General features: G+C 38.4%; 1 protein-coding gene across 15 annotated transcripts in view; it reads right to left on the reverse strand.

Annotated features, from left to right (window-relative positions):
- Positions 1-1,044: 1,044 nt before the first annotated feature.
- syngap1b (synaptic Ras GTPase activating protein 1b) overlaps positions 1,045-27,518 on the reverse strand; it is a 187,051-nt gene continuing 160,577 nt past the window's right edge. For 10 of the 15 annotated variants that reach the window (XM_088084622.1, XM_088084626.1, XM_088084624.1 and 7 more), the window contains 2 exons: positions 18,226-18,298; positions 1,045-6,591 (listed from right to left, as the gene is read on the reverse strand). In XM_088084622.1, the coding sequence (XP_087940748.1) occupies positions 6,247-6,591; positions 18,226-18,298 (418 nt within the window). In that variant the 3' untranslated portion in view covers positions 1,045-6,246. Of the gene's footprint in view, positions 6,592-12,991; positions 13,054-18,225; positions 18,299-23,315; positions 27,164-27,518 lie in introns of those variants that run through there. The other 5 variants (XM_088084618.1, XM_088084628.1, XM_088084619.1 and 2 more) reach the window with 5 other exon arrangements.

Below are 27,518 nucleotides of genomic sequence, written 5' to 3' on the forward strand. Positions count from 1 at the left end.
GCTCTGTGATGCAAGCAGGAGCTGCAGGAAAACGTACCTCTGGAAATAAGAGTGAATGAGCTTGTAAGTCTAGAAAATGAGGACAGGTACAACCGTCATCAGAGATTAGTAACCTATGAGCTTTCAGTTAGTATTCAGATATAAAGTATAAAATGTTTGACTTGAGAAAGGATTTTAGCTCTTTGCAACTCATAGCCTTTTTAAAAGGGTGTGCATGCTGTATGTCTACAGTCCTGAGACAATTAGTTGATTAATTGATGAGTTGAGCGATTGACAACAAATTTTGAGTCATTTATAAAGCAAAGCTGCCAAACATTTGCTGGTGCCAGATTCTAAAATGATAGTTAACAAAATCTCTATTTAATATATTTGGGGGGCTTTGGACTGTTTATCTAATAAAACCAGTCATTTAAAGAAGTCACTTTGGGCTTTAGAGGATTGTCAACATTTTTTTTTTCTTTTTTTTACATTTTACAGACTAAACAATTAATCCAGAAATTAGTTACCAGATTAACATATGATGATAACACTTGCTTGTTGTGGCCCTATGTTCAAGTGGTGACCTGAAACTAAGTACATTTACTTAAAGACATCCGACATCCCAAAGCGTACGCAGCTGACGCAGAGGGAGACCTAAAACGTCATAGGTAAACGTGGATGTCACTGACAGAGTGGCACCAAGTGACAAGTTCGGAGTGAGAGCATGTTGGTATTATCCCACGTACTAGCTCCTTACTGTCGCTTTTCACTGCACTTGTATGGCAGCAAACACTGATATTGGGAAATCATTGTGGTTAACACCGTTTGCTCTGTCAGCACTACTGCTGTTATTTAGCGCTGTTTATGGAGTTAGCACTGTTATCTGCTAGCTGACAGCCATATTGAGAACCATGTGCAGACAAGTCTGAATTTGGCATGGACAACGGTGTTGATATTTGTTGAATATAAGAAAAATATAGTCTATCACCAGAATTAATCTGAAATGGACAGATACTTTGAAAAGTTAGTGCATCAAGAAATAGAACACACATTTCCACAGCAGGTTAAGAATTTAATTATTTGTTTATTTATTTATTTATTTATTTACGTATTTCTATCTCCAGATTCACCCACCCGAAAAATATAAATTCCGGTGTATTCCAAAAAAAAAGAAAAAAAAAAGAAAAAGAGGAACAATGGCATCTTCATCAACCGCATCAAAGGAATTAATCAACAAACTCAAAATGGCAATAATTATTATCATTATTACAATAATAATTCAATGATCAGAATATCCACATTCATAACAAATCCATATACAACTGCAATACACTCTTCAACACCACTCTTCCATTAATATACACAAAATCCCCAAATGTCTGTCCTGTCAAAACAACAATAGAGGAGTTTTGGGGAGGGGGGCTATGGCTTGTCAAGGGGTATGAAGATGAGTGACCGGAGGAGAGAATGGATCTAAGGTTAGTAAGAGTATAAGGGGGGAGGCACACTTATTTAGTAAGGACCTATACAAAAACAAGCAATGTTAAGTAATGACAGTATATTTCATGGAAGGATTCGCCGGTCTATCCGAGTCTCAACAAAAGGTTAGACGGCTCCATGAGAGGCAGAATTTGGGGAACAAAATTTCAAGAAATATATAAGGGTTGTCGGAATAAATATATAACTCTGAATGACAACCGCTGCAAACATATACCATAGGAACCTAAAGTGAAAGTCAGATACGCAAGAACTCAAAAACAGGTCGAGAATTCTTCAAAGAAATGCAAATGGAGGTTTCTGGAAAAAAATTGTCTTAGTCTATATATGTACAAACATTGCTTGGTCACCCAAATCTACTTAGAAAAGCTTTTTAGTTGGTCAGAAAATGAGTGCAAGCTTTAAGATTATGTGAGTTACTTCTTGTACGAGAGCTTCGAGAATGCAGCTGTTAAGTGACAGACCTTGCTGATATTCTGAGTCTGCACACAAAGTGCCTCTGACAGCTCATTTAAAAACCTTTCCATGCCTCAGTACTGGTAACTTGAGAAGACCTATTCATAGAAAGAGAGAGAAACATTAGAGGAAAAATAACTGTACACTCTGCATATACAAACAAACTGTATATACACATAGACATACCATATATACACATTTATCCAGTATATACACAAAGATTTAGCCAGTACGCACACTTATATACAAACACATTCACTCGTTTCAGCAGGACCTCTAACATATCTCTCTCTGTCGTCGGTTCAGTCGTAAGTGGAAATTTGCGGGGATTTCAACTCAGACTGGTGTCAGTGGGGTCCATGAAATAAATGGGGAGTTTTACAGCGATTTGACTGCAGAAATGTGGCCACACTGAAACCAAGAGTTCATCCTCCGCTCGGCTAAAACTCTACAGACACATAGTCGAAAGTGGAGTACAAAACAATAAGAATGTCCTCATCCAAAGACTTTCACATCGTCCGTAAAATGGAGAGCTCCATGGCGATTGTTGGGCGAGAAACATCCGTCCACTTTTATTTTTGTTTTGAATGATTATAACCAATAGGAAGAGGGCAAGGGGGGGGGCACAGGTCACAGCAACGTGCAAACTGCTGTAAGGGGAGTAGGTAAAACACAAATTTGTCCCTTTTGTCACAGTCCTTCAGGGCAAAGATTCACTCCACAGGATTGTCTTAGTAAGAAAACTTGGTTCATATAAAATGGATTATTTATGAACTTCCATTAGATAGAGGCATCTATCTATATCAAGAAATAAATATCTGCTCCGGAAGATTTCTGATGAAGAGTTTCTTTTTTTCTTTTAAAGACTATTGTAAGAATAAGCATAGAAATATAAATAATAACATTCTGTCCGGTTTTTCAAAGTCTTCATTGAAGCAAGAGTTTTGTTCTGAAGCAGTTTCACTTGTTGTATTAGGCTGTGCATATTTAGTTTCCTTTAAAATCAAAGTCTGAAAGAGAGTCGAAACGGAAGAGCTAAAACTATATGAGTCGAGAAAGTGTCTAAATTGGAGTGAAAATGAAGCGGTTAAATAATGCTTTGAGAATCCTAGATAGATAAAGAGTGAGTAGATGAAGAGGAATCAAAGGGTAATTTGAAAAGACTATAAGAGAGAAAGAGAGAGAGAGATAAATGCTCTGAAAGTAAATCAGCTTTGACTGAAATTTTAAGAGAAGTCAAGCACCTTTGAAATACATCTTACCCACAATACACCTCCCCTCTCTCTCATTTTGGGCGTCTTGCCTTCCTTGGCCTTTGTGTTCCTCCGTTCTGCTGATTGATCAGACTGCATAGCTGTTCTTTGCATGCTCGGCAGGCTAACAAACGCCAATGTGTGTCCAGCCTACCTTTTTAAAAGTAAAATCCAACCACGAGGCGTCAAACACATTTAAGAAAAAATCCTGTTATCAAATCAGAGAGAGAGGGCCAAGGTAAAAATTAAAAAAATTTAAAAAACAAAACAAAAAACAACCCAGCATTTCCTTACATGGTCCGCTGGGGCTCTGCACCATCCTTAGAGCAAAGAGAATGGGACCAATGCCCCAAGTTCTCCCTTTGTCAGCCAATCGCGTCACGAGAGAGGGCTCTGGACATTTGGCTATGCCACCCTGCGGACTGCCGATGGTGCATCAGCCAATTAGGTTCCACATTGTCCTCCATGAAGCTGTGAGAGTGGCTAGGGGGAGACAAAAAGGGGAGACAGAGAGAGAGAAGAAACGGGGGAGGGTGCTTGATCAGGTGCTATTGAAGCATAGCGAGAGACCGAGTATCTGCATGGTGGCAGTCTTTCCAAAGCTGGACTCTTTTTCTAAATATATATATTTATTTTTTGTGTGTGTTCAGCTCTGAGGCAACTGCTTGTTTACCTGAGTCACTGAGGTATTTTCACAGCAATGTTAATTTCTCAATCACGGATCATCTTACATCCTCTGAAAAAGACACTGAACCTAGACCGCTTTGAATCCAACATTCTTCACACACAAGGTATTTCACAAGAAAAAAGTAGCCCTACAAGCTGTCTAAAGAGAAGACAATCTTTCCCTGCGTACTAGCATTATTAACATTTGGTGGTTCAACAGTTAAACATTCATTGAGAGTAAGCTAATCAGTTAGCACTGGCCTACAAAGTGCTAGCGTCGGCCGTGTTGGCCGCTGACACTGCAAAATAAGTGGTTTGTTTACTTTAAAGAGAAAAATGGCTGACACAGAGCTGATGTGAAGCTCTTAAACTCTTCTTGGTTCAACGTCTAAACAAGCTGAGTTGTTTCAGAGCGACACCAGTGTGTGAGGCTATTACGGACACAAAAACAAGTTCACATCCAGACTTACAACGGACAGTTCATACACAAAATGAAGGAATATGGATACACATTACAGACATTTCAAAGACTTTTCAGCATTTGACACATGAGAGACTGAAGAGTTCATTTCAAAAACACATCGTACAGTATTTCTAAAATTTAAAATTTGTTTTAATGCAAATGGTTTCAGAAATAGATGCCAGCCTTTTTTTCATTTTGAAATGAAACTTCAAATTATGGACACAAAGAAGTATGTCACACTGATACTGTATGTAACACTGAATACTGATTTTTAAGCATCAGGGGTGTCATATATTCTTGTTGTCTTAAGCAAGGCATTATAATGTGCATTTGGTCGATGACTAGCTAGTCTACTGGCCAAAGGATGCTCAATATATTTATCCCAGGCACTTAATGGCAGGCAAACCTAAATGGTTAAAATTCACACATAAAATGACCCTTGTTATTATGTCACACTGGCGATGTCTACTGTGACAAAATGTAGTAAAATGTGGGGCAGACTACTAATCTGTGGTTAGTATTTGTATGCAGTTACAACATTAGTTTTGGTGAAAATTGTTAGAGGAAACCATTAAAAAAAAAAGCGGAATAAAGATAATTAATAATGGCACCATTTGTCTTCCGTATGTGAACACAATTGACCAACATGTTTTAACTGAAAAAAACCCTTTAAACTCCATTCATCCATTTCATTCAACGTAGCTTCAATTAATGGAAAAAGAAATTTACTTTTTACTTTATGGGTACACTGAAAATAGCACTTTGGGGCTCCACAAATTTGACCCGTTCCATAGATTATGCATCAATTTTCAGAGCCGGGAGCTGCTTTTATTAACTGTAAGTAAAACCAGAGATTGGAGGAGGGAGCTTCTAAAAAAAAAAAAAAGACACAGATATGGAAACCACCAACATCCCGGTTGGACATAAGAACACAACAGGATGCACAAAGAACAAAGACAAAGACACATACAAAACATACTGGGGGGGATAAAGTCCTGTCAAAGACAAATCGCAGGAAAGAGAGAGAGAGAGAGAGAGAGAGAGAGAGAAAAGACAGTGAGTGAATCATGAAAGAGGCAGTGCTATGGCAGACACAGACATTTGACTTGGAAAAATGGCACCATTTGTTTCTGTTTAGCACCAGTTTATCACATATCGGTTCTGAGATTGAGAAGAGAAAAATTGCACGAGCTCAGTCCAAAAAAACAAGAAGTCCCTTAGATTGGAAAAAAAAAGAGAGGAAAAAAGTCTTCAAAAATGTCTTCGACGCTTTGATCTTGTGTCTTTGAATCTCTGTTTTCAGATCATTTTTCTCACTAGCAAAGCTAACTCCATCCATCAGATCTCTATTGGAAAACCCTGTTGAAAAACACTCAAAGGCACTAAGAAAGCCAGACTACATCACCAACATCTCGGCCTAAACAATTTGCAGCCTGGCGTGTTCAGGATATATTTAATGCACCTACATCCATGGGAGTCAAGGGTGACTATAAGCTAGCTTATAGCACTTGCTAATGGCTACTATGAAGTCTTTGGGGTGCAAGACATTCTATAGCGCTTGTTCCTTACGTGTACTTGTTCCTCATGAAGCCGCAACGAGTGCACAGGTGTTCACATATTGGCTTCAAATGCTTTATTTGACTGCGTGTGATAAGGTATCATTATCTTGTCCTGCAAGACTGATACGAACTGAAGCTCCGTGTGAGCGTCAAGAGAACAAGTGTCCGTTGAAGAGCCCTTTGTGGTGTGTGTTCATGTATTATGCACTGTACAGTCGCTGTGTGATCACTACTCGTCTCCCGCACACTTTTCTTCTCTCTCTCGGGAATCAGAATATCTACGGCGGATTGTTTTCTAAACGGGGAAAGATGGGGGACAGTTTTTTTTTTTGGTTTTTTTTTTCTCTTTTGTGTCGTCTCTCTCTGATTTGGCTCAGTGTTGTGTTTGACCTACTCCCCCTTCTTCTGCTATGCCTGTGGTTGCTGTTGTTGCCGTTGTTCCGGTTGCCTGTGAGGTTGTCATGGGGGAGGATGTTTGGCTGCCACGGAGCTCTCCATTCTGACTAGGATGTTGATGAGGAGCGGGTAGAGAGGGAGGGTCTACAGTTTGAGGGAGGACTCCATTGTGGGGCGAGCTGTCAGAGGAAATGCCCGAGGAAGAAACTCTGAGGTCGTCGGTTACCGCTCCTCCTCCTCCTCCTTGTCCTCCTCCTCCTCCCCCTCCACCTTCAGTTTTCACACCGGGGTCTGCATAACCCAGGGAGGAAAGCTGGTCCTCCTAGTGAGATAGAGAGAGAGGGGAGGGGAAAGAGGAGCGGGAGCAGGGGAGAGATGGTCGTAGGAGAGAGGCCATTCAATGAGCGATGGCAGGGATGTGAGGAGTCGTAAAGGAGATGTCCAATCAAGGCAGATATCGTGACATGTAGAGGGAAAAATCACATGTTGAAGAGGTGTAAGAGAGCGTGGGAGGAAGTAAAGATGAGAAGGAGGAAAATCACCAGAGAGGGGTTTGTGAATAGTGTGGAAAACATCAAACATTGACAAAGAACCGGTTGGAATGGGCACATGTAAAAGCGATGGCAGAAGCAAAGTAAGGAGGAATTAGAAAACAAAAAGACAAGTGATGACGGGTTGGAAGAACATCACAAAAAAGGGAGAGAGAGAGACAGGAAGAGGAAAGAGAAAGAGCCGAATGAGTTTTGAAGTTGATGCATGGCGTACACCAATAGAAATGGCAGCACAGAAAAAAGGGGCACAGGGAAAAGGGGGATGAAGGGGAATTAAAATTCTTGAGGTCAAAGGGTCCTGATCCTCTTTGGATGAGTAGCAAGGAGTGTTTATCGGGTGTCAGTCAATACGTTTCTATGTAAATGTGCGAGCTTGTATAGCTATTTTAAATCAAAGACTATAGGAGAATTCCACACTTACGGCTTCTATAAACATCTTAACAGCACATTCTGTAGCATCAGCCTGCTGCTAAAAACATGCAAAAGAACCACAAAGAGCTCAGCGCCAAATTTAAAAAAGCAAGGTAAAAGTGCATCCTATAGATTTATGGCAGGAAATCCAAACCTGTCAAAAATCACCAACCAAAATGTCAAACCCAAACCCATTGACTACATAGAGTGCTCCAGGGATAACGCTTTTCTGCAGGCCGACAAGGAGGTTAGCGACGCACTGGTTCCTTCGTCAAAAAGCCTATGGGATTTTTCTGTTGCTTTTGAATAACTGCTGAAACAAACTTTTATGAAAGTTACATGTTTTGTTCAACAAGATAATCATGGAAAAAATTAACACCACATGTATGATTTTTGATGCCTAAGGGCATGCGTTCACACAGTGGTGCAGCGCCTAGTGTCTTTTTTCTGTGCACTATGCCTTTTTCATGCAGCGGCTCAGAGTGCTTTCCATCGAAAATGCCCTAACTTTTCAGAAAAGTGCAGATGACAAAACTGCCTCATTTGAAGTCATCAAATAAAGCTGCTTTTGCAGTGCCAGCATGTGCATTTGTTGACGTTCCAGCATTGGTTTTTTGTTGCCTAAACATAACCACATGTAGCTTAATCCCATCATGTGCATCACGTTAGTTGCATCCTAAAACTTAAAGAGCAGATGCAGGATATCTAAAGCATAATATAAAGAAGTGGAAGTCCACTGCAAAATGGCAAAATCTGACAACTTGGAATGAAAAGTGTTGGTATGTCAGCTTTGCAGGAAAGGAGTCTGATGCTCGCTTCCTGTGTGAATGTGATTTTTTTTTTCCTACTGCTACTAATGTGCCTCCTTTCCCCAGACCTAACCATCTCTAACAAGTCGCCTAATTCTAATCATCCGTGTCAGCATATGCATTTGTTGACGTCCTGACGTTGTTTTCCATATGCTTTTGTTGCCTAAACATAACCTCAGTGTAATCCCACCATGTGCTTGTGTTAACATCATGGTGGCAGCATCCCAGAACATAGAGAATACCTCGAGCATAATATGTAGACGTGGACTTCCACTGCAAAGCAGCATTATTTTACGAGTTCAGAATAAGAACGTGTTGAAAAAATACCATTGACTTTAAGTGAAGGAACCAGAAGTGCTAAAATGCTAACTCATTTTCAGGTTTAAGGACTCATTCCTGGAGCACTCTATTGCAATGAGCTGCTGCACGGGTGCTCATCCTGGGTTGGAGCTTTTGATCGGCGATTAAATCACAGTTTGGTTTTTGCCATCCTTTCTTACCTACATTTGATGCAGAATAACAGCAATGCAAGACTAGTTTCATTATTAGTTTATATCAAAGACTGTTTGCAAGCCTTCGCTCCCAGTCGTCTTCCCTGACGTCTGTGTAGGAGCAGTGGGAAGAGAAAACAATTGGGTTATTGTGCCAATAGACAACTATGAGGACTCTATTCACGATGGTACTTAAATGTATCCAAGAGCTACTGCAAGATGATTTGAATATAGAAGCATTTTGAAAGCTGAAAAATCACAGTTTTACCATCAGACCTCTGGTGGAACCTCTTGAAATAATTGCACTTGATTTATCTTGGCTGGCACATTTGCTGTGTGGTGTCTAGACATAATTACAGAGACTCTGAGAATGTATGAGTGCAGAGCCTTCTTAAAGAGCTTATGTGCAATAAGTTTTCTTCTTTATCAAGCACTGGAAATGACATTAGATACCACTTTAATGCTTACATACAAGAAGTATGAGATACTGGAACATGGATGGAAATGGCGCGCTTTAGAGGGGAAAGACAGGAAGTAGGAAGGATAGTTTGGTCTGCATCCAGTAGAGAAAATGAATCAAATAAGCACTGGATAAACTGTATCTGATGGGTGTGTCCATCGTGAGTGGAGGGTGTTTCCATTTCACTTTAAAAAAGAAAAAGAAAAAAGAAAAACTGAGGAGAAGAACGAAAAAAAATTACCCCAAACTTTGATGTGAATTAGCGGGCCTTTTCTCTTCTCAATCAGAACCAAAATGAATGAAAACATACTCAGTTGCTAACTGGTGCTATGAACAGCCACAGTATCTACAGACAGTTACAGGATGCCAGTAACATGACTCCACTAACAGTTCTCGTTACTCTCAAACACGACCAACAGTGTCATTTAATATCCATGTGTAGACCATAACACATGTCTATTAAACTCAAGAAATCAAGCAGCTGAACAAAGACATGGCATTACTGACATCCTTTTGTTTTAAAAACTTACCAAACTTGCTTCACTCTCTGTGGGCTGTAGTGTTTGATTACTTGGTGCATTCAATTACAGCTTAGAGTGTTTTTTATGCTAATAAAAATTGGGGGTACTGGAGACAGAAACACAAAACACTTAGTGGAAATGTTAGGTGTGTAATAATGATGCAGAAAGAGTAGCGTACACACAGGTTCTTACCCATCATCCTCCAATCTCCAATCAATTTGAATCGTGGATGTCTATAGAGCAAAAATCTTCCTCACCTCCACCTTTGCTGTAAGTGTTGGTTTAATCGACTTATATATTGTTAAAGAACCCCCTGCACTGTATGGCTTAACATGACTACCGTGCCAGGTGAAGAGCTCTAACTCTGATGCAAAATAAAACAAAAATGCATTTCACACATCCTCAAAACAAGTGTCCTACGCCACCACTCAACCAAATAATGTGCCCAGGTGCCAAACACATACACAGACACATAAATATCACAAGGAAACACACACAGAAAAACACACAAAAACATGTGCACATTAAATCAGTGTTCTTCAGGGAAGGATCGGGTCAGATACGGAGATTTCCCATAATTCCGGTTATTTATCTGAGGGCGTGCTGGGAGGGATGAAAAACTGGATGGAAATGTGTGTAAGAAAACACAGCGGCTCAAAAATAATCTAGAATAAAAGAGAACTCCCACAATATTCCTTAAACTTTCTGACAGATTTGTCAACAAGAATCTCTCCATGTTTTGGGCCTGTTTTTAAACCAGGTATTTAACCCTTTGGAAACAGAGCAAACTGGCTTGATAACTTTTGAAAAACAAAATGCAATGAGCAATGACCCAAAATTTTGTAAAAAATCATCAAAAAGTACAAAAAAAATACCTGAAAACAAATAAATACAATTTAAAATGAAATAAAAATTATTTAATAAGGGAAGTCTAAAATAAAAGGTGCGTAAAATTCATTATAATTCTGTAACATTTTTTTTTAATATATAGCAATTATTATTATAGTTACATTTTCTGTACATTTTCAACCCTTTAGTGGTTAACCCGAGATTCCAAAATGGCTCAAAATGTAACATTATGTGTCTGATCGCTTGTTCACAAATCTGGAGTAAAAGTCTGTGGAACAGTTTAACATCATTGTGTGTATTCTCTTTAAATTCAGATTCTTTTAATGTAGCTGATTTGCAGAAAGTCACAATTTTGCATTCAAAATTGTCTAAAAAGAATATTTAGTATCTGTTTATTGATTAACTAATGCCTTGCCATGGTGCTATTATGAACCACATGAAATCTGCATTCTGTTTGCATATGTAACGGTAATGCTGTATTTGTTAGTATTGTTAACTACTGTTTATAATATTCAGTATATTCAAAGTTAACCCTATGAAACCTGGATCAACATCACTTTTATTGCTCTGCATTCAGACGCGTTTCATAAGCATTTAACCTTTGAAACTTGATCAAATCGGTTTGACTTCTTTAGAAAAGTTGCAGAATAAGACAATCAGCAAATTTGCTAATTGCTTTACTCCTTTTGTTTTTTCTTTTTTTTGGCAAATTTTCAGGTCTTTTTTGTTTTAGTAATTTCTTGCTAATATGAGGTAATTTCCCGTTAAGTTGCTCATTGCCTTCTTTCCATGTTTTTGAGAGAAAACAGGCCAATTTGTTTAGGTTTCAAAGGGTGAACCAAAGACAAGTGAAAAACATGCGGTGTCTATTAAATGTGATGAAACTTTGAGTTGAATATTTGCAAATGCCAACATCTGAAAATATCGGAGCTTATAAATCAATGGCATCCATTGATTATTTTGTATTTCTCTGCATTTCCACATTTTACCCAATGCAAAGAGTTACAGGAAGGTCTCCGTATATGACATGGAAATCATTTGCGAATAATAAATGTTGGCATACTGTATGTCTGTGGGTTGCTGGTTATGGCTGAATTGTGTGCGTGTGTGTGTGTGTGTGTGTGTGTGTGTGTGTGTGTGTGTGTGTGTGTGTGTGTGTGTGTGTGTGTGCAAGCGATGGCATTTTCACTTGCAGAGGGCTGCAACAGTCACACACAAAACATTTGATGTTTAATATTTTGAAAAAGCTCCTAATTTATCTCATGTAATCCAAAACTTGCTTCCTATTGGAGGTGTGTCACAGAATATTTGTAGAGTTACAAGCTGATACAAGAAGGCACGCTTTTGTGTTGGGAGGGTGACAACAATTTGGCAAAACAAAGAAAATGTCACTTTTTTTGTGTGGTGAAGGAGAAGGAAGCTCACTTCATACAACACTGTGCATAAATTTCAATTTTTTGTTATTTGTCAGAGAAGAAAAGACTTTAAAGCTGCATAAGGCAAGACGAGCATAAAAAACATGTTGCTGATTGTTAATCTTTTGCACTGATGACTCAATGGGGGTAAAGTAAATAAAAGTAAAGTAATAAAGGAAGGTTGTAGCCATAGAAATGCTACAACTGTGAGTCATGTAACAATATGGAAATATTAATGGGACTTGCTTCAGGAGGTGCCTGAAAAAGCTTTTCAACTTGTCCTCGCACAGCCACCTTTAGAGGGTGTAACTGTCAGAGATCACACATGACAAGCAAGTCTCAAGTCCTATCCGTCAAGTCTCGACCAAGTTACTGTGGTGAGAATAAAGCAAGTTAAATCATAATCCAGGACTTCTAGAAAAATGATAATATTTTCTGAAACATGTCAGGTCCTTTTGATTCATTTGACTCATCTCATTTGTCACAGTCCAGTTGAGCCTTTTATTAATGTTTTATTAAGCAAGTTTTCAAATTTGCCGCTTACGTCTTTCACTGTAATTATGTATGTACAACCAAGACTTTGGTTGTACAGTGTGTTATCCATTTAGTAGCTAAAGCAGCTGGCCAACTTCGTTTGTCTGCTATAAGAAAAAACACACAAATGGTCTTGATTTGCCACAGTTTGTCTTGACTTTACACACAGACTCTTTTTGTGTGTGAGGCTAATGCTCCGTGTTTTGAACAGCTAACTGTAAATGGCAGCAACCGTGTTCATCCAAACTTTTATTCACCTTCATTCAATTTCCAGCCTCTCCCGTGCATTTGGTGTCATTAGATAAAAAGTGCACCGTCGGCCCGGTGCTGTGCACTGACACTGCAATACATGATTTATGGTTACTACGCTTCAGACATATTTCAGATGAACGCCGCTCGCTGCCAAGTTTTTTAGTGCGGCTTTAAATCTTTGAAATGTTTTGTTGTCACTCTTTCAACACAGAGGTGTGCCCTTCAAGTAACCTCTGTCCAAACACTCTGTGACGGGCCTCTTTTCCCTGAAAGATAAATGGAAAAGTAAGTGGGCCTGTCAGTGTGCTGGCTTGCAGTGAGTTCACAGGGTGCTGCGTATGGACAGGGACGCACATAGAGAACAGTAGAAGTGGAAAAGAGGCAGCAGGTTATGGATGGAGAGTGAGAGTTTGCCGGTTTGTTTATTACCTGGTTACTCGGGGTGGGACAGGCGCGAGACGGGGCTGCACTAGGATGGACTGACGCCTCCCCTAAGAGAAATCACCGTATCTCATCAACATAGGAGGAGAGGAGAGGAGAGGAAAGGAGAGGAGGATTGAAAGCAGGAGGCAGAAGGAGGAGGAAGCTGAGGAAAACATCAGCCACCCAAAACAATACATACACAATGTACAACAAAACGTGAACAGAAAGAAAAGGACATAAATATACGTGAAAATGCTTACCAACGCACATTTACATAGATAATGGCAACCATTCACACACAGTTTTATCAGACAACCCAACAGGCTGAAAGCATTAAAGCAGCTCGCCATGCAGTGTGTCATTAACAGAAATCATGCTTAGCAAAAGAAAGAAAAAGTCATTAAATCATGCACTCCAAATGACATCTGCAGCTGAAAGCGGCTGATTAATCCAATAGACTTTAGAAAGCTGAAGCTGGCATGTTTCCTGGTTTCAGAAGCGTCAAAGAACATGCGTTTATCAAACATGCAATCATCTACTCTATGAAGATAAATATATACACAGACTTGGAGAACCCAGAATTATATCTGCATAAACACAGAAACAACAGAAAAAAGGATTCCTGCACTTCACTGTAACACACACCACGCCATACGCACGCACACACACACACACACACACACACACACACACACACACACACACACACACACACACACACACACACACACACACACACACACACACACACACACACACACACTCTAAAATGACCAACAGTCAGGAACAATAAGCACGGCTAAAAGAGTCCTGTCAACACTTTTATGATTGAAACACTGATGATTAATGTCACTGTGAGCTCAGGGAGCCGTTTCCTCATTAAATACGACTTGCTGACACCAGCTGATCAAATAAAAGTCCACCAAGTTTAATGAGATCTTAAGGAAGGCTTTAAAAATTATCTATATAACAGTAAAAAACAACATAACTGCCAGATACTGTGAAAGGTTTATGTAAAAGTCTTTTAACTGGCACTAATATCCTTAAAGGGCTATTCAGTATCTAAATTGTTTTACATTATAAATCTATGTTAATACATCATCAAATGAAATATATTTCGCCTCTATTGAAAAACATAATTCGTTACTGTAATGACAGGATGTTATTTTATTTTATTTTTTCACTTTTCCAGGTAATTCTCTTGTAAATTTGTACTTATCTTGCTAATTTTGGGACCATATGCTTTTTTATTTAAGAAATCAAAGCAATTTTCTCAGGTTTCAAAGAGTTAATATACTAATGATCATTTTATGAGTGAAGCCTTCCTTTAAAGACTTTTCATTATTTGGCTGTTGTCAGCATATCAGATGCTGACGTGTGTTTTCTTTACTTAAACAATAGTTACTAATGCCTTCATGTCCTTTTGACAGCAGTTCTCAAATCTCAAAAATGTCTGGAGGGAAGTAAACTTTTTGCAGTGTAAGTTTGTTTCGGAGGCATCAGGATGCTGTTGTGGGAAGTATTATGGCGTCCTGCACCTGTGTTATTATGTGAGGTCTAATTAAGTGAGGGGTGTTGTTTTGGAAGCTGGTAGCAGTGGCCTGAGGAAACAATGGCATCATGCTCTCCCTTTTCACTCCCTATTAATGTACCGCTGCCTCTCTCAGCTGCAGCGTGTGCACCAGTCTCACCCAATAAAGCTGAGTGTCGTCACACTGGACTGAGCTGTCTGCTCGTCTTCAGTGCCGTGGTTTATCAAAACAGAAGCTTTAAAGCTATTTCCGACAGAACAGCATCAGAGAAGCACAGAGAGCTGCATTTAGACTAAAGGAGCACTTCAACGAACCTACTGAAATATCTCAATAAATGCTTAATCGATTGTCATAAAATTTTGTTACGATGTTAAAGCTCCCCAAAGGATACATCTCAGTGATTCTGGTGATCCTCTGACTTTCCCACTAGAGCCACCATGAGATTATCATCAGTCGTTTTTGGTGAAATATCTCAACAACTATTGGATAAATTGCCTTGAAACTTTGTACAGATATTTAAGTCCCCCTCTCGATCTATAATAATCATGAGGATCCCTAATACTTTTCCCTTTACCCTTTAATTTTTTCTTAAACTACGTATAAGTAAAATGACAATAAAGTTACCTTGTACCTTAAAACCATTGTTCCACCATTGTTCCTGAGCACAGCCTCGCAGACGCGCTCACACGGCTGTAAAGTCTCGTTTGTTTTGAACTGCGTTATATTGTACAGATGTTTGCCTTCCACTGATAAAAACACAGATACTTTTATTTTTTTGACCACAAAGATTCTTTGGCTCGGGTCAGCTTTTAATCAACTTTTTATCACTTATTCTTTTAACAAATCACTTCTGTCTCTGTGCTCTGATTAAGATTTTTCATATCCTGAAAACAGCGCCTGAAAGATTTGTCCACCTGTCTTTCATCAGATTTTTTCAGCTGCTTTAACGTTAGAATGAGACTTCTACATTTTAATACCATATTTAAGTATCTTAAATATGACATAAACATGGTACAGATGAGTAAAGGGAAAATTCACGTTATATGGTGTGATCTGTTGGCAATAAGGACTCTATAAATGTAGTAGTTTTACGCTCCTCCTTTAAACACGGCGGTGAAGGTGCCCTGCAGCTTGCAGATAACCTCCAGCATAGTTTGAATGTTAAGCAGGCGGCTGCTCGCACTGTGCTCTTCCGTAATCCAATAAACAGTGTTGTCAAGGCAGTATTGGAGCTTAAACTGTCACTGGTAGATATGAAGCCATATGTTGCAGCTAAATGCTGGTACAAGGCCTTAACACTCTCCTTAATGGTTCTTCACAGACTTACAAGCCTGTTAAACAATTCTTTTATTAGGTTTTAAAAACTCAGTGTCTCAAATGTCCACCAACTAACTCTGGTTGTTAAAAGAGAAACAATAAAGTTTGGCGTTAGTGATTCAATGTAAAAATTCTCTTTTATTCAGTCATAGATTTACTGCTCATGTACATCTATATTAATTGTGCATTAGTGATGCCTAAAAAGAAAAAAAACATTATTATTACTATCATCATCATCATTAAAATTATTACTACTACTTATAATAATATTGTTATTGTTATATATTTTTTTATTATTATTTTTTTTTTTACTACTTTTTTGTGTAACAGACTTACATCTTTTTAAAACAGAATAATATTATATGAGTACGTTAAGCCCCATAAAACAGGTACAACACCTTTTTCACTGACAGTAAACAAGACTCAACATGATTCATTGTGCATTCTCCCTTTCATCTATTTTGGTGCTAATTTGCACTAAATCATAGCCCACATACTTTTTCCTAATTGCCTACACTTTATGGCACTCCAGCCATCGTCCTACCTACGCTGCAAACTTTATCCATCTGGAGCCCCAAATGGGTTTCCAGAAAACACAATACACAATGCAAATAGGACCATGCAACACGAAACTAATAATTAGTCCAAAGATAATTAATCAGCAAACACTTTGATAATAAATAAATCATTAGTCATTTTTTAGCAAAACCTCAAAATGTTCTGTGCAGCTTAGGTTCTCAAATTTGAGAATTAGTTGATTTTCTTTGTTTTACATGACAATAAACTGAAAATGTTTGGGTTTCTGGCAGTTTGTCGGACAAAACAAATCAACAATGAGGGGGCATTTTGGGCTCTAGGAAACTATGATCAGACTTTTTTACGCTGTTTTATGCCATTTTATAAGCAAAATCACTGATAATTTAATTGGTGAGAGATTAATCGATAAAACCACCACAGATCACAGGTTACATTGGTAGCCTACGAAATAAAGAGTCAACACACTGCACTATGCATCCATAAATATTGAAATAAATTACCATCAAGGTGATGTTTTAAGCTTCAGACGCTTCATCAGACTGATGATAAAGCTCCAAGCTTCACCTCGGTGGTAATTTAATTAAACGTTTATGAGAGCACAGTCTGGTGTGAGGACTTTTGCATGATCTCTTGTCCAGCACTTACCCAGCGAACAATTTTTGGTTCAAAAAACGTTCTGAGAATGGTAAAATGCAACCAATGCAATGTGTTAGTAATGTTTTCAGTGGCAAGTTTTCTTTTAGTTCCCAGAATGTTTATCTTAAAGTTAGGGTAACATTCTCTATAAACATAAAAAAATGTTAAAAATGTTTTTGTTGTTGTTGTTATTAACATATGTCATTACATTACATTTCCATAAAAATGGTCTGTAATCTCAGGCCTCAGCAACGTGTTTTGAATGTTACTTTGAAAATGTTCTTTCCATGTTCTAATGTAATATTGTGGAAACATTGTATAAAAAAGAACATTCTATAATCTGTCACCTCTCAATGTCACCAAAACATCCTCACAATGTTGCAGTTATATCATAACATCTTAGTCAGCATTTAACCTCATAGGGACGTTATTTAAATGAATGAATGAATGTTGCAGGAACGTTCGTTAAATTTGAGTATTACTGCACTGCTGCTAAATTAAAATATCTGAGTATACTTATTCTACCACTGCTGGGTATCATTTAAAAAAAAATGTCCACATCCCTGTGCATGAGTGAGCTGATTTACCTCTTCCATTCTTAACACATATGCACATATATACATACATATATACATACATACAGCATATATGCCTGTTCACACACACATACACACACACTGTATTTGCAGCATGAGTCATGCTCAGAGGTGGGCCCGTTCACTTTGACAGGGTCAGAAATGGGGCAGGTTAACAGCATGAAATGAAAACCACTAAAGAGGGAAGCTCCTGAAGACACAACACCACCACCACAACCAGTACGTGGCATTATGGGGGCTCAGCTGTTCAATAACCTGAGCCTCAGTCTGGTTCTACATCATGTGTGAAACAGGTTTAACCTCGTCATGCTCGGCAGAAACATCTGACACAGAAACATCATCACAGGCCCAGATAATGCTCACAGACCACCTCGATAGCTCGAGCCGAGGAATGCAAACAGCAACGCTCTCTGATCTCCAAAGCTCCCAGGTTATGTTGGCGGACAAGATGGCAGTCAAACCCAAACACAGGGACGGGGCAGGGACGGGCCGAGACAGTCAGAGGGACCACACACACACACGCAAATAATAACAGTAGCAGGGAAAAAAGAGAGGAAGAGGGGGATAGCGGAGAAGATAGCACAGGCCATCGGACAGACTCGACGAGGGAAGAAGCACAGACCTGATCAGCGAAAATCCTGGTTTTTGGCTCAATCACGGGTCCTCCCCTTAACTCATCCTCCACAGCCATGAGTCTTGGAAGCAGAGAGAGAGAGAGAGAGAGAGAGAGAGGGGGGGGGGGGCAGAAAGAGAGGGAGCATTATGAATTCAAGATTTACAAGAGCAGGTGCAACATCTGTCTCAACAACACCACAAGATGTTGGTTACCTGAATCCCAAAATCTGATCGGCAGCTCAATCTTTTAAGGCAAATGTTGAGCGAGCCGTGCTTTCTAAGGGGCTGCCAATTTTCACTACTGCAGCTTTTTTTTTTCTTCTCGCCCCCATGGGATTCATCAAAGCACTTTTGCCCAATTTAAGGTGTTTTCAAAGCACAATTAGGGCCAACTGTGGACGATTACGCTCGCTTATGTGAAGTTCAATAACAGATCTCGATCATCCCCAGGGAATTGCCCATCTTACGTAACATGGCTGAACAAGGCACTGGTGGAAAATCCTTTGACTAATCATTTCAAAGACTCCGCTCGCAGATATGAGCGAGCCGGAGTTTTCATGAGCCATCGGACAATGCAGGTTTCCCAGCTTTCGTGATTATCCAAGTGCCAGGGATTTACTCCAAACAGGTTCATTCAAGGACATTTCTCATACAGGGTTGTCTTGCAGTTACACGGCCAACTGGCTAAACTGTGAACACTGTTATGGTGGTGATAAATGCCAAAATAGAAGTTAGTGTGGATTTAAAAAAAGACTTTTTCACATGATAGCATTGGGTTGCTTTCATGATTTTCCATCTGTTTTAAAAAAGCACAATAAACATCTTTGCAGTTTGCTGACACGAAATGAGCTTGCAGGAATATTACCCCGTTATAAAAGTGCACAAATGAGTAACTTTATGTTAATTTGTTGGAGTGAAATGACCAGGAAGATTTATTAAACAACCGAATAAATAAAACAGCTGACAGCTACATTTCATTGCCGCCATGTTTTACCACCAATCCGGTCATATTGCGTCACACAAGACTTCTTTCACATTCATCTTATTCAGAACGCAAAGAGGCCAACGCGTTCTCACTCCCAACATGTCAAATACAAACGCTTTGTCAGTGATTTTGGCGTCAGACAGCCTTCTGTTTGTCCTCTGCATTCATTTCTACAGTATTTGTGCATGTTTTCTGAAAGCTTACGGATACAGGTGAAAAGAAGCAGTACCGCGGGAAATTTTGGGGACAGTGTAATGTATTTCAAGGGAGATTTTGTCATAACTTCGTAAATGATTTTGGCCTCAGATACCGATGTACAGAGGCACCTTACATGGCAGCATGATACACAACAGACGGCGGCTATGGGCTCATTTATGCTCAAAGTTAGAAATAGAGACATGCGAAGTCTTCTGTCAGAAGAAGAAGAAATTTAAATAATGGTAACAAATATAAAGTAATGCACATTATGGTTGCACAGCACACGACATCTGCAAAGCTGCTCTAGTTAAAACGTAACATTATTACGACCTCCTCCACCGTTACCCTTTGTTGATGTCGGAAACTTTTGTCTTTGCCCTCTAGAGCCATCTATTGGCTATACCTATGCCATCACAACTAACACATGGAAGTATGAAGGCAATGACTTTTACAATATATCTATTTTTTGTATGTAAAAGGAGTATAAATGAGCTACCGCTGCAGAATTTCCGCCGCCGACGGCCACACCAGAACTCTTCAAATACCAGCGCTTTGTCAATAGATGTCGACATTAGACAACGACAGCTGCGACAGATGCTGACAGCATTGAGCGACAGCTATTTCTGACACTGTCGGCAGCTTCCATAGTGTAAAGAGCAAGAAATTCCCTTTAGGCTGGAGAGGCTGGTGGTTCAGACAAACAAACACTGGACTTTCACGCAGGAGCCTGCTGTTTGTTTCCTGTGTGAAACTAAAAGTCAGAGTCAAGTAACGTCAATAACAACATAGTGTGCTACAATAATAACATATGTCACATGATGTATGCCACTTCACATATGACATGATGTTAGTACCTGTACTCATTTTAAGCCAAACCTATCATGTGCTTTTGTTGCCTAAACTTTACGAAATAAACGTTAAAACGTGTTTTATCAGTGATTTAAATAAAAGACTGTTTGCATGTAAGAAGCAGAAACTCTACATTTCCTGTGGTGTAAGTGTATTTTCCAAAAAGACGCAATACTTATAAAAAGTGTCAATTGAGACGATGTGCATTAATATCCAAAAAGAGCGCATGAGGCTAACTAGTGCATCATATTTTGACATTTAGGTCCATTGACAAAACGGCGGTATTTTACAAGTTGGGATGAGAACGCGTTGGAGAGGCACATGTTTAACAATAAAGAACGAAAATCCACAGGTGAAGTTTCAAACATAAGCGTTTGGATGTTTTATTCCATAAATAATGTACAGTGTTGAGAGTTATTTTACAAAAGAAGAAGGAAAAGAAAGAATCACTCATACTGTAAGCACACACAGAAATATAAGCAGTGTCCCAAAAAACAATGGAATGTAACATGAGCATACAGCATTAAGATTCTGACATGACTTCAAGAGGCAGACAATGATTCATGTGGGTGATATGTTACAAAGAAAAAAAAAGCTTTTAATATCCAGTTGTTCTTCAAGTAGTGTGCTTTTGAGGTCAAGTCGTACATGTAGTCAAAACAATGTGTGCAACATGAGGTCACAATGTCTGAATATTTTGCTACAGAGAAAAAAGGCAAGAGACAAATAGGATGTAAAGTTGATGTAAAGTCAACGGAGAGAAACAACAGACCTGAATCAAACAGCAGCTGCAAATACTTTCTTTTTCTTTGCAAACTTACGCTGTGTCCGAAATCATTCACTTTATAATTAATTTATATTTAATTAATTTAGGCATTTTTGTGAAGAGGACTACAAAGTGAGCTCATGAGAATCAACTTTGATCTGTGGTTCATTACTAATAAATGCCAACATGCATATTTGTGAGGAATGCATACTATATAAAGCATATTTTCCCCAAATTAATAAGTGTTACAAAATGCATTGCGTTCGTTTGCGTTGTGCTGTTCAGCTCATATTAAACATATTATAAACGCTGTGCTGGCAGACGGACAAGAGGAGGGAGAGCAACACGATTTCAACCCGTCCTCAAATTTTCTGTTTGACAGCCCTGACACACCAAGCTGACGGTCTGCTGTCCGTCAGTGTTGGGTCATTCCCAACTCGTAAAATATCACCACTTGGTCAGTGATTTTACCATCGGACATCGATGCAAAATGGCACCTTTTGCATGACACGCCACTGGGTGGCATCAGTTTTTATACCTTTCACTGTGGCATGATACGCAGGTGAGCAGCATTAGTTTATAATGCGGCCAGACAGCAGCTTTGCTGCAGTTTGATACGCCACCGTTCAGACAGCTGTGAACTGACGCTGCATCCTGGAGTGTTTCCATCGGACGCAGAAGGATACCTTGCGTCATATGCAAAAGCGAACAGCACTGACAAAGCAGCAATATTTGATGAGTTTGAATGAGACTGTGTTGGTTCTGCACACTTGACCCTTGTCAGACCTTTAAGTCTTTTTTTCAAGGGATTAAACATGCCGAATCAGCGTCTGTCGCTGATTGAAATCACTCTGATTAGCAGTTTAGCTTAGCGCAAGAGAAAAGAAATGAAAGTGAGAGCAAACTAAGGACTAAAGACAAGAGCAAGTTAGGTGGAAACAAAGTTATTACATGAAGTAAGATTTGTTTAGCCAACAAGCTTTTAAACAGAAACATTCTTCTTTTTGTTGTTTTTCACTGCCGCAAGATAAATATGCTTTGTTCTTGTAACACTGGATCATGTTGTAAAAATGAAAATGGGCTGCAAAGCGTCCGGATGTCTTTCCAGTTTCCCTTTTTGAATTGCGAATACAGATGAGAGAGTTATTTCCTGTCACACATGCTTGTTGGCCAATGGTTTAAGTTTTTGCAGTGTGTTCGTGTGCAACTTTTTGGCTGAGATACGTTGATATGAGGAGACACTTTAGTCGGCTTTGTCACCACTAGTTCTATATCAGTTTTGGGGTTTCTGCGCCTTTAGTGACCATCAGTTGTAAAGTACTTTTTACAATGCATTGTGGGGCACTTTGAGTCCACTATAAAGGGCATGACAATTCTCGCTACACAATCGAGCAGCGCTACAAAATGGCAAATTCACGATATAGTGGACTATGCAGTGAGTAGTGAGAGATTGCGGACACAGCCATAAAGTACGTTTTTTAGAAAACTTACCTCTCGACATCTGATTGGTGCTGACGCTGCAGAGCCCTCCCATCTGGTTCAAACAAACTAAGAATTATTTGCAACTATTTGACAAAGGTCTGCGTAAAAGTGACTACAAACCCTTGGCTGTTGCTACAAGCCATGTCAATCAGACCAATATTGATCACACACACATCAAGCCAAAACTCATCACCACTATGAATTCATTTGCAAGATTTAAACAGAAGTTTTGCCGTACTGTAGTACAATCGACACAGCCTATCAATATATTCTTGCTACACAAGAGAGGCGGATATACTGACACCAGAATATTATCTATATCTCTGGAGAGGGAAAAACAAAATAATATAGTTGCCCTTTTAATAATCATAATATTTAAATCATACTTTAACTGCATAAGTTAAATGACAGTACTGTCTAGCTTTCTTAAACAACTATTCTGATCACCATCACCACCAATGACGGACTGCAGGTCAAAAGGCATACCAAGCATATACAGCGCAATCATACAAATAAGAAGAAAAAATATCGTTGTCGCTTTAATTAATAAATAATATCCATAGCAGTCTTTCATTTTTAAATGCAGATAAATTCACAAACACCGTACAGAGAAGCCAAAAACAAGTTGAGAACTGAAGAACACACTTTGCAGAACATACTGTTGTCAAAGAGTCACGTCATTGTTGTCATGTTGTCTCTGTGGTATTTTGAACTTTACAGTATTCCAGGTCTTACATTATATATATATATATATATATATATATATATATATATATATATATATATATATATATATATATATATATATATATATATATATATATATATATATATAATTTTAAGTTTAGATACTGTGGATGGCACCTGGGAAAAGATTTTGGTAACACTTTACAATACCATCTTTGATAGATGGTAAATTAATACATAATTAAATAAAAAGTGAAATGCTTTTTTTAACTGTAAAACAAATAAACTATAATTAATAATATTTTCTAATTATTAATTATGCTAAGATTTATGTTATCTTAACATTTTATTGTTGCATACATCATACAATTTTATGTACAATATTAAAATAGTTTAATATTGGTTGGAAAAATATTTTAAAAAAGCAAGTACTAACACATGGATTTACTTCTGAAGTATGAGTAAAACAAACAGAAATTAATGCACTTAAGCTAAAAAGAATCAGTGTGATAAACAAGCAGGAATCAAGCTTATGACCATTTTTTATTGGATGAAATATGTAAATTTATCTGAGTGCAGCTGATCTGTTGTTTTTGGATCTTCGCCTCAACAGTGTGTATCTACACTATATGTTATTTGAAACTTTTTGGAATTATGCACACTGCCATTTTTGATTGTAAACTTACTACAAACACTATTGGATGACCATGAATTAAATTGGTAATAAATACTTTGTAGTGCATCTACAAACACTACATGAGTGGCTATTATAAAGTTGCAATCTTTACAGATGCACTTCACAGTATCTATTAGCTATTTAACAGCAACAGCTGCAGCTTTATAATAGCCATCCAATAATGTTTATAGATGGTTCACAAACAAGTTATCAACTTTTAACAAATAATAAAGGTTCAGTGTGGAGAATTTAGGGGGCTCTGTTGGCAGTTATAATACTTATGACTCTGTTTTCATTAGTTTAAAATCACCTTGAAAATAAGAATCATTATGTTTTCGTTACCTTAGAATGAGCCGTCTTTTTCTTCCAGAGTCCACCGTGTTGTTCTATTGTAGCCCTGAGCAGACAAATAAATCACTGGCTCTAGATGAGGCATAGATGTATAATAATAACTAGATAACGGATGCCAAAATCGTGCCTTTTTCATTACAATGGACTTCTCGCACATATGGCAATAAAAGTTATTTCCGTGGTATGTGGTCCACTGAATATGTATATCCTGCCAACGAGTTCCTACTCACAGACTTTACGTTGTGATGACATAACAGATTTTTAAATAGCTTTGTCTAAGCTTGAGGAAATTACACAAATCCTCAACTGATTAAAAATTAATCACAGAAAGAATCAGAATTGATCTCTTTTCAGTTCGAGGTGTTCTATCGACAGTTTAATATATGTTGCTTTTTTGGGGTGTGATCTATAGGGAAAATGTTTTTTGGGTTGCAGAGGATTTTTTTTCACTGCAATACTGCAAATAGCAACTGAGAAAATATTGGCTGCAAGGCTAAGTGGCTTTCATGGGGGCCTGAGAGTATAAAAAAAGCCTGTATATGGCATTGGAGACGGGGCCCCTTATATTCCTTTGAAAGTTGCTCAGGTGCATGAAGCCAAAAAAGTTCAAATGCTGTATATAAAATTACCTGGATGTTTGGTAGTGCTTGTTACAGTTTGTGGACCACAGAGCAGGTGCACTTGAGACTGCCAGTGGCCAAGCCGGCTACTTGCGGTTTAGCACTCTGCTAACTTGAGTGGGGATAAAATAGTTTAGTCAAAGACATTACAAATGTTATTGGACTGAATGGATTCATTTTGCAGGGGTGGTGGTGTTCAAAAACGTATCCACTGATTTATAAATGTCTCTTTCGCTATGTAAGTCAATAGGAAATAGTCCTATGGGCTGGAGGGCGTCATACAATGGATGTGATTACCCTGTTTAGCCACTATAAAAATTGTGTTCAAAGATGGCGCACTTCCTGAGGCCAGGGCCATTGGTATTTTTCCATCAGCCAAAGCAGTTTCTCTACATGCTTGGCAAACAGGAGTTTCAGTTCTGCAACCTTACAGCTAGAAACCACTAAATCCAACTCACTGGACCTTAAATATAGAATATAAATGTTATAAAGTGTGCAACAACAAACTGTTAAAATACCAGATATGACTGCATTATTTTTAATTACTAAAAATTATAATAGTTATTAACTTAAGTTTAATTTACTATCAGTTTACCAGTTATTAATGATGGTTATTATAAAGCGTTTCCAAGATTTTGGCAGGAAGTCACTGTTTCTTTATGTACACAGGATGCATACAATATACCTCAGCAGGATCCTGCATGTGCATCTGCACAGACAGCACCTGCAGACATATTGTATCAATTATTGCGCTTGTCCCGCTAAAAGTTAGCTATTGCAAGGTTAAAATAACTATAATCTCACTCTCAATAGAATTCTCATATATTTCATATATCATTATTGGTATGGCTCTTGTATCACAGACTTTAATATGCTATGGATTATAGTTAAAAATAGATTATTACTATGACAGGTGCAATTAAGACCATTTATTTTTTTCCCCTTACTGCAAAGTCACTGTAAATCTGTTGATCAGTTCACAGCAAACAGCTTGGGGAAGATAAATAGTTTATATTTATAATTACCAAAATGCATTAAAATATTTTAACAAAAAAAGGTGAGCCTGTAGCCAACTAATGGGATCACAACCCTAAAGAAAATATATAGATACAATTGCTACAGGTAAAGTGGATTCAGTAGCATGACCTAAAACTTAATATTTGGCTTTGGTTTAAATTAGATTGTTAAAGAACAAAAAGTGTATCTGGTCTAATGACAGATATTGGATTTGCTCTGAGCTTCAAAGTAAAGTTTTTGCACAGAACATTAAGGCTTCTCTGAAAGAAATCTCTGACACTTGAAACAAAACGCTGAGTGTTTTAGTTCTGCAGATAAAGAGATTTTTCAAGCCTACGTAGGAGCTGTGAATCCAGAGATCACATACGCTCCTTTGTGCAGAACCTGAGCTTGCTTTTGCATCAACGTTATGTATTTAAATGTGAAAATTTGACGTAAAAGTCAATTTAAGATGAAAAGAGAACATAAGGCTGTTGTTATTTCACTAAGATTTTGGAGTCTCATGGGCTGAGACCGTCCACACTTTATGCACGTTAAAATTAAAATCCAGACGATGCAGAAAATGCATTTGATGATGTGATCTGGCTCAGTGAATTGTGACTTGGAAGCACAGATCTGCTACTTAATTCTTCCTTGTGTGGTTGGCTGATAAAAAGTCACACAGGATGCAAGTGTACAGTTCGGAGATATTGGCCTTCTGCACACTTTGCTTTGTGTGTGCGCAGCAGATTTATTCACCATAAGCTCCAGAGGAGCAATAATCAATAGTTTTGGCTTTAAGTGCTCTGATAAAGTTTCTCTATTATGCGACATATTTCCATTATGCCTTCATGCTTGAATCTTCGTCATTGTCTGTGACTTTCTCCTCTCTCCATATTACATCATAGCATCGTATGAATGTAAAAAAGAAAAAAGGAAGAGAGGTATCGATGCCCATGTAGAATCAGCAGTCCTTCAGTGAACATGGTTCACCATTTTAAAATGGAAGAGCTAATATTAAAACAGTCTTCCATAATCCTGTGTCTGAAGGTCCAAAACAATGCTTTAAAAAGTGCAGACATGAAGTTATCAAATTTTCAGTCCTCTTGTGCTTTTACGGTGCAATCTCCTGGGACTGAAAATTAAGCTAAGTGGAATCTCAAATGATCCCTAGATCCAGTTAAAAGCTGTGTTCATAAATGGAAAGTGCAGCAGCACAAGGATACAGGACGGTGTTTTAAGGGCGGTTTTATATACAAGGTTAGAGTGTTAAAGTTGTTTTTCCCATAAAAAGACGAGCAGGACTGTCTCTGTCTTCATTCCGTGTCTTCTTTCCTGGAGTGGATTAGAAGTGGCAATATTCTCTGTCACAATTATCCACCCTTCAGATGCAGACTATTATAAGATGTGAACAAGAAATTATTGTTTGCTTTACAGAGCCTTTTTTTATCTGAACTATCTTCACAATAAAACTAGATTTGGGCAGCATTGCTAATGTGCAGTCACACTTTAAAAATGCCCAAATCCTCGGAACACAGCAAACATTTGGTTTTCGTGTCTGAGCACAACTGAGATGCGATCAATATTCCACTCTTTTCCCCATCAACTACTTAATTTTGTGGTCGATCAATAAAAACTTAAGACTGCGCTCCGAAAATTGCACCGCTACGATTTCACACACGCACTCAAT

The sequence above is a fragment of the Plectropomus leopardus genome, chromosome 11 (assembly GCF_026936395.1).
Source record: "Plectropomus leopardus strain MGB_pleo_1.0 chromosome 11, ASM2693639v1, whole genome shotgun sequence".
NCBI classification, from domain to species: Eukaryota; Metazoa; Chordata; class Actinopteri; order Perciformes; family Serranidae; genus Plectropomus; species Plectropomus leopardus.